Source organism: Dermacentor andersoni, chromosome 3 (assembly GCF_023375885.2).
Source record: "Dermacentor andersoni chromosome 3, qqDerAnde1_hic_scaffold, whole genome shotgun sequence".
NCBI classification, from domain to species: Eukaryota; Metazoa; Arthropoda; class Arachnida; order Ixodida; family Ixodidae; genus Dermacentor; species Dermacentor andersoni.
Window position 1 is genome coordinate 168,564,362 of NC_092816.1, and position 15,429 is coordinate 168,579,790.

At 47.5% G+C, this 15,429-nt stretch overlaps 1 protein-coding gene across 3 annotated transcripts in view; it reads right to left on the reverse strand.

The window, feature by feature from the left end:
- Nucleotides 1–13,542, reverse strand: part of LOC126524481 (protein spinster-like) — a 101,734-nt gene extending 88,192 nt beyond the window's left edge. For 2 of the 3 annotated variants that reach the window (XM_050172792.3, XM_055067329.2), the window contains exon 1: nt 13,108–13,542. In XM_050172792.3, the coding sequence (XP_050028749.1) occupies nt 13,108–13,339 (232 nt within the window). In that variant the 5' untranslated portion in view covers nt 13,340–13,542. The remainder of the gene's footprint in view (nt 1–13,107) is intronic. The other variant, XM_050172793.3, reaches the window with a different exon arrangement.
- Nucleotides 13,543–15,429: the final 1,887 nt, after the last annotated feature.

Below are 15,429 nucleotides of genomic sequence, written 5' to 3' on the forward strand. Positions count from 1 at the left end.
GTAGGTGCTGTTAAGTACCTTGGTGTTATGCACGACCGCTCTCTTTCATAGCATGTCCACATAGATTATATTGGAGCTAAGGGCGTTCGAGTGGCGGGCCTGTTACGTAGACTGAGCAACAGTCGATCAGGGCTGCCCACGGCCACCTTGTTATCAATCCACCGTATGTATGTACGCCCTGTCCTGGAGTACGGCTCTGGGGCGCCCGCCTATAAGCTTCGCCCCCTCGTTCCTTTAGAAAAGGAGGGAGGCATTAGGGCTATGTTTAGGGCTGTCTAAATTTGTAGAAAATACTATTTTGCATCTAGAAGCAAGAATTCATTCTCTTGTAACTCGTTTTCATGTGCTCGCGGTACAAACATATTTAAGGGGATAGAATCACCAATAAGACGTTGCCAAACAGTGTTCATTTCTCAGCCTAGTATGTTTTTCGATGCACATTACTCTCGATTCCACACTCAAGTTAATTTTCTGCAAACTCTTCTCGATCCATCGAACGTTAGGAACAGAAAGCTAAAGCTAATTTGTGACGGGGAAAATTTTCTAAACACAAAATTTGACGATATTTTTCCAAGCAATGTAAAACACCTACCTTATCGAATGTTAAGTGCTATTTTACGGGATTATTTGATAAAAATCACAGGCAATGTAGTCATGGCGACTGATGCCACGTAGAACCAAAAAAGAATGTGGTATTGGTATATTCAGCCCTATTCTTGATCGGTCATATGGTGTGTGTGTGTGTGTGTGTGTGTGTGTGTGTGTGTGTGTGTGTGTGTGTGTGTGTGTGTGTGTGTGTGTGTGTGTGTGTGTGTGTGTGTGTGTGTGTGTGTGTGTGTGTGTGTGTGTGTGTGTGTGTGTGTGTGTGTGTGCGTGCGTGCGTGCGTGTGTGTGTGTGTGTGCGTGTGTGCGTGTGTGCGTGCGTGCGTGCGTTTTCACCAAGCCCGAGCAGTGCTTCAGGGCCCCTTGAAAGGCCCGACAAACATGTACGGCCCAAGATACAGCGGCCCCGTAAGAAAGGAGGGCCGGCGTCAGCGGAGGCTAGACAGCTGCCTCACGTCACGCTCCCTCCTAGTTTTCTTATGTCCTCCATGAAGCAACCCCGCTATACAAGCCAACGTCACAACTAGGAGTGTTCGAATAGCGAAACTTCAGAATCGAATGCGAACATTCGATAAAACTACTTTTTAATATTGAATCACATACCGAATGCACCATCAGTAAAACAAAGTAAAATTAGAATATTCCGTCGCAGACTATCTAGTCTCCTGCGGCCTCCTCCTTCTCCTCGGTCAAACGAGGAGCTCGTAGATTACTTGATTGAGTTATGTGGTGCACCACAACAATATCAGTAACGAAACGGGAAAACATCACACCCCTATATGCACAGTGTGATGTGTTCATCGAAGGCATGGAGGAAGGAAATAACTATGAGGGAGCATCGCGCAACACGGTCGAAGCCAAACGAGTTGGCCCACCACGTGATCGTCACGTGAGAGCACCCGGTATAGGTTTCAGTGCTCCCAGTCCGCTCGCACTCCGCAGACCGAGGAGGTTATATATTTCTTGCTGCAGAGAGAGCAGCCAAACAAGCCCGTATCGGCTAAAGGCTGCCGGGAACCAAACTGCGAGAAAAAAAAAGCGAAGGGAATGGCTTCACGGAGAGTTTGCTTGCCAAGGCTGTTACGTACGTAATTACATACATCCTTCATTGATGGTTGAAGCAACCAAGTGTAATACTACAGCACCGCAAGTCGAAACCCAACCGTGATAAGATAAACAAAACAAAAAAAATCGGAGGACACCTAAGCACTTATGAGTTGTGCCTGCGAACGCATTAATGTCCAATTGAATGCCGCTGAGTGGTCCTTCGAGCTATCAACTCCTCGCGGGTGGAGCGAACTCGTTGAGACGCTTGGTGCGTTTTGATTTGGCCTTACCGAGGCGCAGTTAGAACGCAAGCGATAGCTTGCGCGGATAACACATGCTTCTGAGAGCGAAGGTGATGTGACGTTACGGCGATCCCTCTCGCACAACACCTGGCGCACTATGGCGGCAGGAGGTGGTCCCTTTCGCCCGCTCAGCTCTATGAGGCCCGCTCGTGACGTGGCATCGCAGCCAATGGGAAATTAAGTGCCGTGTCGCTCCTACAGATGACAGACGACGGTTCTTTCTCTCAAGTGGCCATTTGACGCTTTCGAATCAAAAAGAAAAGAAAAACGAGTAGGCTGTATCAGGATTACAGCCGCAGTGGGGTATACGTAGTATTGTGCGTGCTGCAGAGAGTGTATGGGCACTGAAGTGCAGAAATGACGCAACCAAATACACAATTAAGTTGCATGTATACACACGCATAATAAAGCTTACATGCTTAACTTATGTCACAGCTAGCAGGGGTCTTACGCTACAACTTTGCAATCGTGCTCGCTCCCTATTCGAAGTGGGACCGTTTGTTTTGGAGAGGGTGTTTGGGCAATAGGGTAGAGAAATGGAACCCCCCCCCCTCTACTGGTGGCGCCCCAGACTACCCTGCACCGCTTGAGCCCGTCGCACTCGTAGATGGTTGAGGCTCCTGCGCTTGCCTCAATCCCCTGGCATTGAGCCCACCGTGGTTAAAGAGTTTGGATATCGCTCCGTCTCGGTGCACGAGTCTCTTCACGACTGTTCTGAACCCTACGCGTCGATCGCAAGGGGGCCACAGTCGAGCAAGCGTGACACTTACGGAAAAAAAAAATCATACTTGTAGGCCTCCTGATGAGCACCAGTTGAGTTTGACAAATTATACCTATGCTATGGCAAATGAGCTCCCTCAAACGTGATCACTCCCGCTCGGATCGACAAACGCACTGTCGAGCCTCTCTGAACGCAGGGCGAGAGGCTAAATTTAGCTTGGATTACGTCATGTGTGGCGCGACAACGGCATATCACCTACGCATGCCACGCATGCATGGCCGAGTGATGGCTCTTTTCCTCTAGGTAAGACAAAAGGTAAGGCGCGTGGGTAGTACGGCTGGGAAAACACTAACACCAAGGACAACATAGGGGAAATTACTTGTGCTTAATAAATGAAATAAAGAAAGGATAAATTAATGGAAATTAAAGTGGATGAAAAAACAACTTGCCGCAGGTGGGGAACGATCCCACAACCTTCGCATTTCGCATGCGATGCTCTACCAATTGAGCACCGCGGCGCCGTTTACCGATCCACTTTCTTGGGTATTTATGTGGAGTGTTAGCCAGCGCCACTACTCACAGACCTTGGTGGCGGACGTGGAACGTCCTTTTTGCCGCAGGCGTCAAGAGAACGTGATCTTTTTGGGTGAAGGCAACTGGTCAATACACCCGCATATGCTACCTGAAGGCATCAATGCAGCCGGATTCGAGACCCTCGTTATGTAATAAACGAGAAGAAAGGGGGTTAGCAGAGGGGCCCGATTTTTATTACTCATATCATAAGAGGCCAACAAACACTGACACCAAGGACAACATAGGGGAAATTACTTGTGCTTAATAAATGAAATAAAGAAAGGATAAATTAATGGAAATTAAAGTGGATGAAAAAACAACTTGCCGCAGTTGGGGAACGATGCCACGTCTACGCATTATGCGTGCGATGCTCTTACCAGTTGAGCTACGGCGGCGCCGTTTTCCCATCCACTTTCTTGAGTATTTATGTTTTACTACTTGAGTTAACCTAGGGAGTGTTAACCACCGCTCACAAACCTTGGCGGCGGACGTGGAACATCCTTTCTGCCACAGGCGTCACGAGTACGTGGTCTCTTTGGGTGAAGGCAACTGGTAAATAAACCTACAGATGCTGCCTGAAGGCACTGGCTAACACTCGGAGTTAACACTAGTAGTAAAACGTAAATACCCAAGAAAGTGGGTGGGAAAACGGCGCCGCGGTAGCTCAATTGGTAGAGCATCGCACAAGTAATGCGAAGACGTGGCATCGCTCCCTACCTAGCGACAAGTTGTCTTTTCATCCACCTTCATTTCCCTTAATTTATCCGTTCTTCATTCATTCAGTAAGTACATGTCCCCTGTATTCTCCTTGGTGCCCTTGTTTGTTGGCTTCTTGTGATATGGTTATTAAAAATCGGGCCCCTTTGTTAACCCCCTTTCTTCTCGTTTATATATATTTAACATGTTATGGTATCAAGCGATCCCCTTAGACCGACTTTGAAGACATTTCACGTCAAAAAGTTAATTCGCAAAGCCGAGACAGGAAGCCCAAGGGCTGCCTAACGGCGCGACATTCTAGCTTATTTACTGGAAGTTATTGTACAGATGCTGGATGCTCCGCGAGTATGCTGAAAAAACTGTGTAGTTGCATCTCCCTGCAGCACAATCGTTCGGAACAGTTACCGCTTGCGTCGGTCTTTATTCGCCGAGATTCCAAAGAAGTGCTCTTACGAACAGAAACGAGTATTCGACAATTTATAATAGTTAATTCTCGAATAAGGTAGCAAATATTATTTGATTCGTAGTTCGAAATATCGAATATTCATTCGCGCACCCCTAGGGCCCGGCCATCTCGCTATGGAACGGATGCAAGATTAAGAGAATCTCATACTAGGAATACGAGAGCGAAATGGTGTTCGCGTGCGCTAACAGCCATCGTAAGATTTATGATAGTTAATGACGTGCATTTGCTGAACGTCGTCAGTCTGGTTTCCAGAGGCCATCCCGAAAGTAATTTGTCAACAGAAACATTCTCTACGGTAATTATTGGTCTAACTCGCCGCGGTAGCTTAGTGGCTATACGTTGCGCTGCTTATAACTCGAGGTCACGAGTTCGACCTCCTTCGCAGTATTTTCATGGGCGTAAAATGCAAATACGCCCGTGTACTTAATCTAATTTTAAATTATGTGGTTTTACGCGCAAAAGACCACGATCTGATCATATAAGGCATGTCGTAGTAGGGTTCCTTAACGTTCAGCCAATGCACGCGACGAAAGCGTTCTCGCATTTCGCCCCCATCGAAATGCGGCCGTCGCGACCGGGATTTGATCCCTCGCCCTCTTAACAGCGAAACGCCGTAGCATGCACTAAGCCACCACTGAGGGTGTACTTAGATTGATGTGCAAGTTAAATAAAAAAAACATGAGGTGATAAAAATATTAATCCAGAGCACCTCACTAGGGCGTGCCTCGTACTCAGATCGCGGTTTGGCGCGTAAGTATTCCAGACATATTTTAGTCTCCTTCTAGCCTCTAATTTCAACAATTATACTGTCTCCAAAACATTACTTGTAGCAGGAAGGTAAAGGAAACCCGTACGAGTTTCTCAGAAAGAAAGCTGCAGAAGTAACTTCGCCCTACAAGATGGGCGGATGTCAACTTTTCCTTTCGTGAACTTTCCTCTACCGAGCGGGTTTTCGCAGAACTGATTTTCCGTATTTAGTGCTTCGAGTTGTCGATTAATGCACCCTCGCTCTGCGATCAGCTAGCCTCCCGGTTAGCTCGATGAAGCTTCAACTCAGAGCCGTCACGTGGAAGGTGATTAGAGGATGAAAATCAAAGGGATGGTAGAGCTATCGCACCAGAAAAGCGTTGGTACCCCAGCCAACTGCCGCGCCAGGACGAATTTCTTGAAATGCGTAGCTTCCTGAGAAATCCGTAAGGGCTTCCTATGTAGCTACGTGCTAGGAGACAGGTGAATGTCAATTTTACCCTTTCGCTACCCATTACACCCACGGCTTTCTTATGAAACTCTATGCGTGGCCTCAGAGACCAACATGCGCGCGACGACATATCTCGGAGGCTGTGCATTTAGTTTCCCAGACTCTGGCGTTGCGATCGCTCAGCTACCATGGGAAGGACGGTTAGTGTACACGGTCGTCCACTTCCAATTTGAACACGGCTCCGGGCGGCCGGCGAGGCCGGCGCTCCGCGGAGCGCCGCTCGTGGGCGCCGGTTTAACTAACGCGCCGGCGCACTGGCAGCCACAGGCGTGGCCTCAGCCGCCAGCACAGCAGGCGCGCTGTAGTCTGGTAGCAGACGACGCGGCTACGGCCACGCTTGTGGCTGCCAATGCGCCGGCTCGTTAGTTACCCCGGCGCCCACGAGCGGCGCTCCGCGGAGCGCCGGCCTCGCCGGCCGCCCGGAGCCGTGTTCAAATTGGAAGTGGACGACCGTGTACATGGATTTCTCTGGCGCTCGTGCTTTTGGCATCAGCTCCTCTAGTTACTCCGCTCTATTTCCAAAGCCCAGCAAAGCAAAATATAGTATTTGCGTAGACGCGTAAGTATTGCTGTTGCATTTAGAAAGCAATGCTTCATTGCGATAGCAATTATATGGACCCTACAAGCGAATATTCGCCGTCGTCGTCGGTTCCACCGTGGGGCTCCGCGTATAGTCGGGTCACGGTGCAAAAATAGTGATTTGCGTACATGCATGATATATGCTCACCCATAAACAAGAAAGGGGGTTAACCGAGGGGCCCGATTTTTATTGTGGCGTTTTTCACTGGTCGATCTGGAGCGGCCGCCGAAATCCTCGAGCGAGCGCTCGGGTTTCACAAATCCGAATCGGCCAGCGGAGCGCAAAAACGCTCCGCGGGGGATCACACAGGAAGTCTGCGTACACGTCGCACAAACCGGTTCCGGAAACCATGCCCGACTTCCGCTCTGTGCGTTTCCACGGCAACCAAACTCACCGCCCACCGTGCGTAATTTGACCGCGGCAGTCGCAGAGTCCGTCATTTCCATGCCGCGCCCGCAAGGATTGTGCGTGGACAACGTGTATAGAAGGCTTCGTGCAGCACCTGCGTCACCTCCTAATCGCTGTCGTCCGAGCTCTCATCGCCAAACGCGGGCTCTGCAGCAGCACCGAACGCCGCCATCTTGCGAAGCAACAATGTTGTGCGTACCAACCGGGTACCGATTTCGCTTGAAGACGGAAGTGACGCTAGCTATTTCTGCCCGAATCCGCACCTCGGCGGCGAAGCAAGTGAAAGCGACACGGCGCTAGGGTGGCTAGCCACCCTAACGGCGCGGAGCGAGTTGATCCGAAACGACCAGTGGAACGCGCGAACCCGCTCCAGATCTACCAGTGAAATTCAGATTCGTTGCCGCGGAGCAAGGAATCCTGCTCTGAATCGACCAGTGAAAAACGCCATCAGTCATATCATGAGAAGCCAACAAACACCGACACCAAGGACAACGTAGGGGAAGTTACTTGTGCATATAATAAAAGAAATAAAGAAACGATAAATAATGGACATGAAAGTGGATGAAAAAACAGCTGGCCGCAGGTGGGGAACGATCCCACAAGCTTCGCATTCCGCGGATGTTCCACGTCCGCCTCCAAAGTCTGTGAGTGGTGGCGCTGGCTAACATTCTAAGGGTTCTACAAGGAAACAAATACCCAAGAAACTGAACGGGGAAACGGCGCCGCGCTAGCTCGATTGGTTGAGCATCACACGCGAAATGCGAAGGTTGTGGGATCGTTCCCCACATGCGGCCAGTTGTTTTTTTCATCCACTTTCATTTGCATTACTGATCGTTTGTTTATTTCATTTATTAAGCACAAGTAATTTTCCCTATGATGTCATTGGTGTCAGTGTTCGTTGGCTTCTTATGATATCATATCCTTACCCATGCAGTATGTGTGGATTATATTTTGTCCCGGCTCCTCCTCTCTATTAAATAAATTTGAATTTGGTTTGATTGCTGCACTATTGAATCCCTAAAGTTGCTCATACCGGTTCTTAAGTTCCCGCTTGACTTATTCCTCAGAATTTTCAGAATGGGCAGCACAGAAACAAATGTCATGAAACATAACATTCAGCGATGTACTGCAAGAGAATCAGCTGCCCTGTTTCCTGCCTTTTGTCTTCGTCGTTTTGCGCTGCCCCTTCAAGATGTTCAACATTCAGAGCACGCACATGCCTTTTATTTTAAATTACGTCAGCCTATCAAATAATAAAAGTGAAAAACAATATCAGTATTACTACTGATACTAATGTATACCCATCCCACGTTATCAGTGCTCAAACCTGAATGTGATGTCAGTTTACTGGTGCAGGCTCTTCACGGGCACCTGTGCGATGTCACTACAGGTCCCTACAAGGGCGTGTTAAAGGGACACTAAAGCGAAACAATAAATCAGTTTAGACTAATGAAGCATTGTTTGAGAACCCTGTAGGCAGTCATTTAAAAAAATAATAGTTTGATTATTAGATGAGAAAATGAAGGTCCAAGTATGAGTATTTGAATTTCGCGCCAGAGCCCCAGTGCCGGCACGTCAGCGTGACGTCAGGGATTCCAAAGTATGTTTTAGCATTTGGGCCGCGTTGGCTGAATAAAGGTTCCCGAAACTTTCCATGTTTAATATTTGGTTCCTTTAGAACACAATGTAGTCAGTCTGTACCGCTATATATAATTAGTAGGCCCTAGAAGATGCCATCAAAATCCAAGACGTCACGGCCCCCAGGTGCGGGAACTTAAGTAGGCGTCGCCACCCGTATTTCGTTCTTGCGCTTTTTCTGGTTTACCAAACGTCTTATTGTTGTAAGAGTGGTGTTTTTGGTGTTGTAGGACGGTAATTTACTGATGCAGAAGAAATCATTTTTCACTTTAGTGTCCCTATAAATGGTTCTAATAAGGTACCCAGAAATGTCGGCGCGCTCGCGTATGTCGTGTCGCCGTTAGTCGGACCCGCGTACAGCTGCAACACCATACGAGAAGTTCAAGCGCAACGTTGTACATTGCTATCGCAGTCAATGGTTCGCGTGAAATTACCTGGTTCTTTTTCTTTTCTTTTTTTTTGGGGGGGGGGGGGGGAAATTACCATTTTGCACAACGGCAACGCCGTTTGGAGCCAGAAGGCCGTTCCGGACAAAGCTTGGGCAAATCCATGCATTAATCACGTGCAACATTCTGAACAGTGTCAAATTCCGCCGTATTGATCGCCTTCGCCGTCTTGTCAGTTGATTGGCCCATATAGCCGCTGCGCGCCCTCTGATTGGCTAAAAACGTCGCCGTTGCAGAATTTGAGATGGCGTAGTTCGACGATGCCCAATATTGCCCCATCACTGCCTTGCTGGCTGAACAGCCACACTTGCAGCTCCGTTACAGTGTAAAGGTAGTATACACAGCAGTCTAGCAACTTGTATACATAAGAATTCACATTGCTGGATCATGGCCGGACTGGATCAACTGAGGGAACCGATGAAGCGCGTGAAATCAGAGCGGCTATCCCATCTGAAAACGAGCGGGAAGTTGCGCAGCCACAGGCCACGTCACTCACTGTCCCGGTGTATGCGGCACGATATCGACACGCGCGAGAACAATGCCAACCTCGTTTCCGCTTTTCTTCTTTCCCTTCGTGGAGCGGCCTTTTGTGAGGGAACATCTGCAGCTGTCAAATGCGAATGCAGCTTCTCCGCAAAAGGAACGCGCAATTAAAACCGACGCAGCCAGGCAGAGAGAGAGAGAGAGAGAGGAAATAAACGCGCACCGTACTACGACTTATTCCAGCGCACGCGGCGCTTATTTGCAACGCTGGCCGAAGTTAAAACGAAATTACGGGGATTTAAAACGAACCTTTCCATACGAATCCTCCTGGTCTTTAACGACCGTGGCTATAGTGTTGCTGCTGCCTTGACGAATAGCTCACGCACGTACGACAGCCCTCATATAATGAATCGGCTTACACGTGTCACCCCCGTCTGTATACTACACCCCTACAGGGGTGCAGGTGGCCGGCTCTATTCTCTATGCGCAATTATGCAGCGAAAAAAAGAACAGGAAAAGAAAAAGAAAACGGAGAAAAAAAGACAGACGGTACCTAAATACCCTCAGTGCAACACATAAACGCCTTCAAGTGCACAGCGCTTTTAACGTCCAAGAGTTATTTGCGGACTACCAGACCTATGGTGCGGTAGGGTGGGTCGGGCTATGGCCCAGAGTCTACGGGTTAATTTCGAGCACCTGGCGGGGGTCCTTTAACGCACGGTTAGCACCCTTCCTGTTTCTTTCTCTGCGCTTTGCGTCGCGATTTTTTTTTTCTAGTCAGCCTTTCCGTTTGCTAGCATATATATACTCACAAAGCATGGTACACGAGCGTTCTCGAGTACAAACGCCTCGAAATGCTGCCACCATCGATGGCCGGGAATCGAACCCGCGACCTTGTTCTCCGCAGCAGTACGCCATAGCCACTGAAGCACACGTGCACTCACGGGTGTACGGCCGACCGAAGTAGGGAAAAAATATACTAAAGAAAAATTGTATACTTAAAGCCAACAAACAATGACGCCAAGGAAAGCACTGGGGAAATCAGCTCCGGTTGAAATTGCAATGTTGAAAAAAAAATATATATATCGCAGTTTCACCATGAGGACGAAGCAGCGAATGCGATAGCACCGTGTTGGAATATTACACGGAGTGTAAGACTCGTAGCTGCAGTGGCAGTACGAAATGAAGTAAACGTAAGCTGACCAAGTAAACCGAGCTGTCGTGCTCTGCTTGAATGCGGCCATCGCCCAATTTCATTTATATCTATTATGTAAAGCCAACGTCTTCCACAGCGAGTTTACCACCGCTTTTCCGCGTCGGGTGTGTTTCAAACGTCTTTCCTCGACCAATCCCCGGGGTAGTGCACAGCAGCGCCAATAAAATTGCACCATTTTCGGGAAAAGGCTCGCACTGTCGGTGTTTTGTTTCGCGGCATTTGTTTGTGGGCTGACATTCTAGAAATCCTGAGGAATAATTTTGTTAAGAATGTAAAACCTAGCTGGTGTGAGGAACTGTTGTAACAGAACGCTGTGGCGATATAACCCGCATACACCGCATGTCAGATAGCGTAGCGTGGCATATAGGTTCGGTTCCCACCTGCGGCAAGTTGTTTTTTCATCCACTTTAATTCCCATTAATTCATCGTTTCATAAGCACAAGTAATTTCCCCTATGTTGTCCTTGGTGTCAGTGTTTGTTGGCTTCTTATGATATGACTGCCATAGCCTCTGTCATTTTATGTGGTCCTTCCACGGTAGTAGAATCTATCATGTAAGCCCCTCAATCTACGCTCCTTTGGTGCGCCACGGTGTGTATACGTGTATACATATATATATATATATATATATATACGAAGATTGCTAGGCATAACGTTAAGAGACAGAGAGCGGTTTGGATCAGAGAGCAAATGGGTATAGACGATATTCTAATTGACCTGGGACCTAGAGAAGGGAAACCCAGTCGAGGACGGTAGAATACTCGGTGGAGCGATGAAATGAGGAAATTCGCGGGCGCCAGTTGGAATCGGTTGGCGCAGGACAGGGGTAATTGGAGATCGCAGGGAGAGGCCTTCATCCTGCAGTGGACATAAAACAGGCCACAATGCTGCATCAATGCTGCCGGATTCGAGGCCCTCGTTATGTAATGAACGAGAAGAAAGGGGTTAAACCGAGGGGCCTGATTTTTATTAATCATATCATAAGAAGCCAGCAACAGCATATGGGAAATTACTTGTACTTACTAATTGAATATATATATATATATATATATTCTGGCACACCAAAGGATCATAGATTGAGGTGCTTACATGGTAGATTCCACTACCGTTGAATAAGGACCACATAAAATGACAGAGGCTATGGCAGAACACACATGGAAGTAGGATGTGTATAGAAATAAATTTGCCGATACTATCATCGACGATGATTGTCAATGTAAGCGAATGCCCGAAAGAACAAACATTCTCATTGTCGAAAACGGCCGAAAGAGCCAAAGAAAGATATTTACTTTAATAAAGCGCGTGGGCAACCAACGCGCGATAAGATTACAACACGGGGCCGTCACGCAAACACACACAATGCACGTGCACAGCGTTTACTCGTTATCGGACACACTCCGCGCGAAACCACGCTGCGCTTCTTACAGTCAGGTGCGACACATGCACAGTAATCAATCTAAATTAAAACCTGCGCACACATCAGCAGCAAGGTCGCGCAATGAAATCATTTGAAATTTGAACTTGGCGCGAACAGCGCGCATTGTGGGCTCATGGCCTTCCATATTAACGCACAACGTTTACTGATATAAAGTGCGATATATGTATTACCTACTCCTGACGCGGACTGTGCGGGGTTTGCGTTGTGAACCTGCTGCTAATGACGCCAACTGAACAGTGCCCTTCCCAACGGGCTATCGCTGACCGACAACAGAGCAGCAACGACGACGCAAACTACGAGATCTGAGTAATAAATAACAAAATATAAAAAATGCCAAAAGAAAACGGACCGCGTTGCACACGGATAGACGTTCTCTGGCGATATAAACTTTACGGTGCGAAAGCTAGGTCATAATAAAATTCGAAGCAGTACGAAGCACTGCGGTGGCACTGTCCAAAGCATCTAGCATTCTATTCAACTAACTTCTGCTCTGCACGCAAGCAAGGCTACCCGTCTTTGACCTGCTTTATGTGACAGCTATGGTCGTGGCCCACCGGTCGAGGGAAAGTGTTGGTACGCCAAGTGTGAGTTCGCTGTAACAGATCGCTGTGGCACGCCGGTTGACGAAAAAGTGTTGGTACGCCAAGTGGGCACGACCGCATGTTCAGCCACGTGATCTTTGTTTCTTTTTATTTTCGCCAACAAGCCGAAAACTAATCATGATAGTATGGTTTGTAGGTGGACTAATACAACATATTACGACAGATGGAAGAAAAGGCAGTGTGTATGTAGTAGCGTTTATCTGAACGACCTGTTAAGTTGGGCAAGTTCGCCGCGCTGCTCGAGACGGTGAGGTAAATAAAAATAAAAGGCAAAATAAAAAGCTGAGCATGGTAGCAACTGCCATCACCCCGTTTCAAAGGAGACGCTCCTACCTTCTATCCATCCATCCATCCACGTGAAATCGCTACCTCTGCTGATCCAAAGGCATTGGCTGATCATACCAGTCTATGCGACGCAGGCCGAATTGTTGTGCAACGCCAAAGACGCACCGAACAACAATGCTTTCGCACTTCCATCTTGTTAAAAATTGTAATAATGAGCTCTACTCGGTGCTCAAGGAAAAAGAAAAAGAACAACAGGCAGTCACTTCACATTAGCGCAGTCCTACGGTAGGCGAGGTTTGCAAAATGACACCGCCGAGAGTCTCACCTGCTACCGTGTACCTGTCCATGTAGTTTATGAGGTTGATGAAGAACAGTATCCCGACGGACGCATACTCGACGAACCGTCGCGAACGTTCGGACATCACGCCGACGGGAGAAGCCACGGTCGCCGAAGAATCCGTCGCGGCGACCTCGTCGCCCGAGCCGCCGATGTTGTCTTCGGGGGGAACCATCGCGGGCGCCGATTCCGAAGGGTTTCTCGGGTGCAGCGCTAGCATCCACGGAGGTTGTCACGCACGTGTGTCAACGCCCACACTGGAACCACTGGACATTGCTGTGCACCCGCATGTCTGGTCAGTGTCACCGCGAAACAAGCGAAGCCGCCGGCGCAGCAGGAACACACTGCGCCCAAGCACCAGCGAGCGGCGAGTCAAAGCTAGCGAGCGCCCCAAGCGCCCAGCGAAGTGGCTGGCACCGACTACGGCGGGCTGTGGCTACTACGAATCCGCGTGAACGTTATCATCATCATCATATATTCCTTTCTAAAGCTTGCTGTAGATAATACTAAAACAAAAAAAAAATTTTCACCCCAAAAGCATTGTTTGCGCTAAACAACAAATTAAACTGAAATACTGTTTACTAAATAATCCCAATTATATAAGGACAGTTTTGGTCATCGTGGTTTTGGTTTAGATTAGCTTATAAACGTGGCGTGGTGTGCAGTGCCCGAACCTCTGCATGCAGTTTCCCAACGGGTGAGGGATGGGGTGAATGGTAGGAAATTTAACGGACTTCCGCACAGCTAGGCTCTCCATTTGCCTACGGACGAGCGATATTTTATGTAAAGGCATCATGCAAGGCAAAGTGCCTCTAGTGCTAACAGAAGCTGTTTCACATGCCATCACACATTGACAACCTTCTTCCAGCTTGTAACGAACGTTTAGCGTAGCACTTTGGAAATAAAATGTGGCACAAGGTAACTTTTACAGAATATCTCAGATGTAGATGTCAAATTTATATTAATGAATGTCTCATTCATCTTTTTATGCAAAAGAAAAAAAATCTAGATGCATGCATTGCTTGCATATTTACTACGTGCTACCTTTTCACAAGCCTAGCCGCATGCGTGTGATACTTGCTTATATAGGTAGTTATACTCCATGCTCTCTAAACGACCAGTATACATGAAATTTGCATCTTTGCACCAGACTATACCCGAGGGCAGCGAGTCTCATCAGTGCCCTCCTGCATATTTTGCAATGCCCTCTTTTCACCTAGCTACGCATAATTAAAACAAAAGGTTTAGATTAATTTTTTGACTGTTCATAAACAAAGAAAGACAATAATCAGGCCTCAGCATCCTCAATGACTGACATGAGAACAAAGGGCACTGTACGTGAACAAAGTACATTATACGTAAAGTGCAGCTTATTATTAAACGCCAATGATGGCAGACAGCACACAGCACATTCGACATCAACATTTGTGCAACCACTGGAGCTGCGGAGAGGGGCGAAGAAATGCCGAATGAGTTTGGAATTTCCGTGCACTTTCATGACGCTGACTGCTGCCGTGCATCACCCATTATGGTCATGAATGCAGCTTTTTACACACAAGAAGAGAACAAAGAAGAGGCTTAAACACACGAGCACAAACTTACAACAGTGTCTTATGTTAGGGGTCCAGCTTTGCTTAGTATTTTACGTTTTCACACCCCTAATAGACCCACTTCTTTTTCTTTCGCACCAGGCAATGTGTCAATAATTCTTGCCGTCTGATGTATCCACTGTTTCTACTCAAAAAAAGAAAATGACGTCTTTCTTTCACATCAACACACAATCCTTGCACAAGAAAGATGACGAGTTTGAAGCGTTTCTTTCCACACTTAACTTCCGTTTCAACAAAATAATGGTGGCTGAAAGCTGGTATCGAAATAGTTATGAAGCATTACGGTTGCCAAACTACAACGCGCATGTGCAAAATTGCCCTGATAAACTAGGCGGGGGTGTCATGATAGTGACAAAAGAAACCTTTAAATGCAGCCTTCTCACTGATTTCACTCTAACTCATGATGACTATGAAATAGTGTCCCTACAAAGTGGTAGAAATGTCTTCTACGTTATCTATTGGCCTCCTAAAAGCTATTTATCCAGTTTTGCTTTCTTTCTTGACGAATATCTCCAATGGATCACAGAAAACAACCTGAATCTGGTTTTAGGTGGTGACATCAACATTGATTTTCTTTAATATTGTACCAACAAACTGGAGATTGAGTCCATACTGCAATGCAATGGTTTCATTTCCATCATAAGTGAACCCAAACGATTACAGGCAGCGACAGCAACAGATGTCTTTTTTACCAACTTCT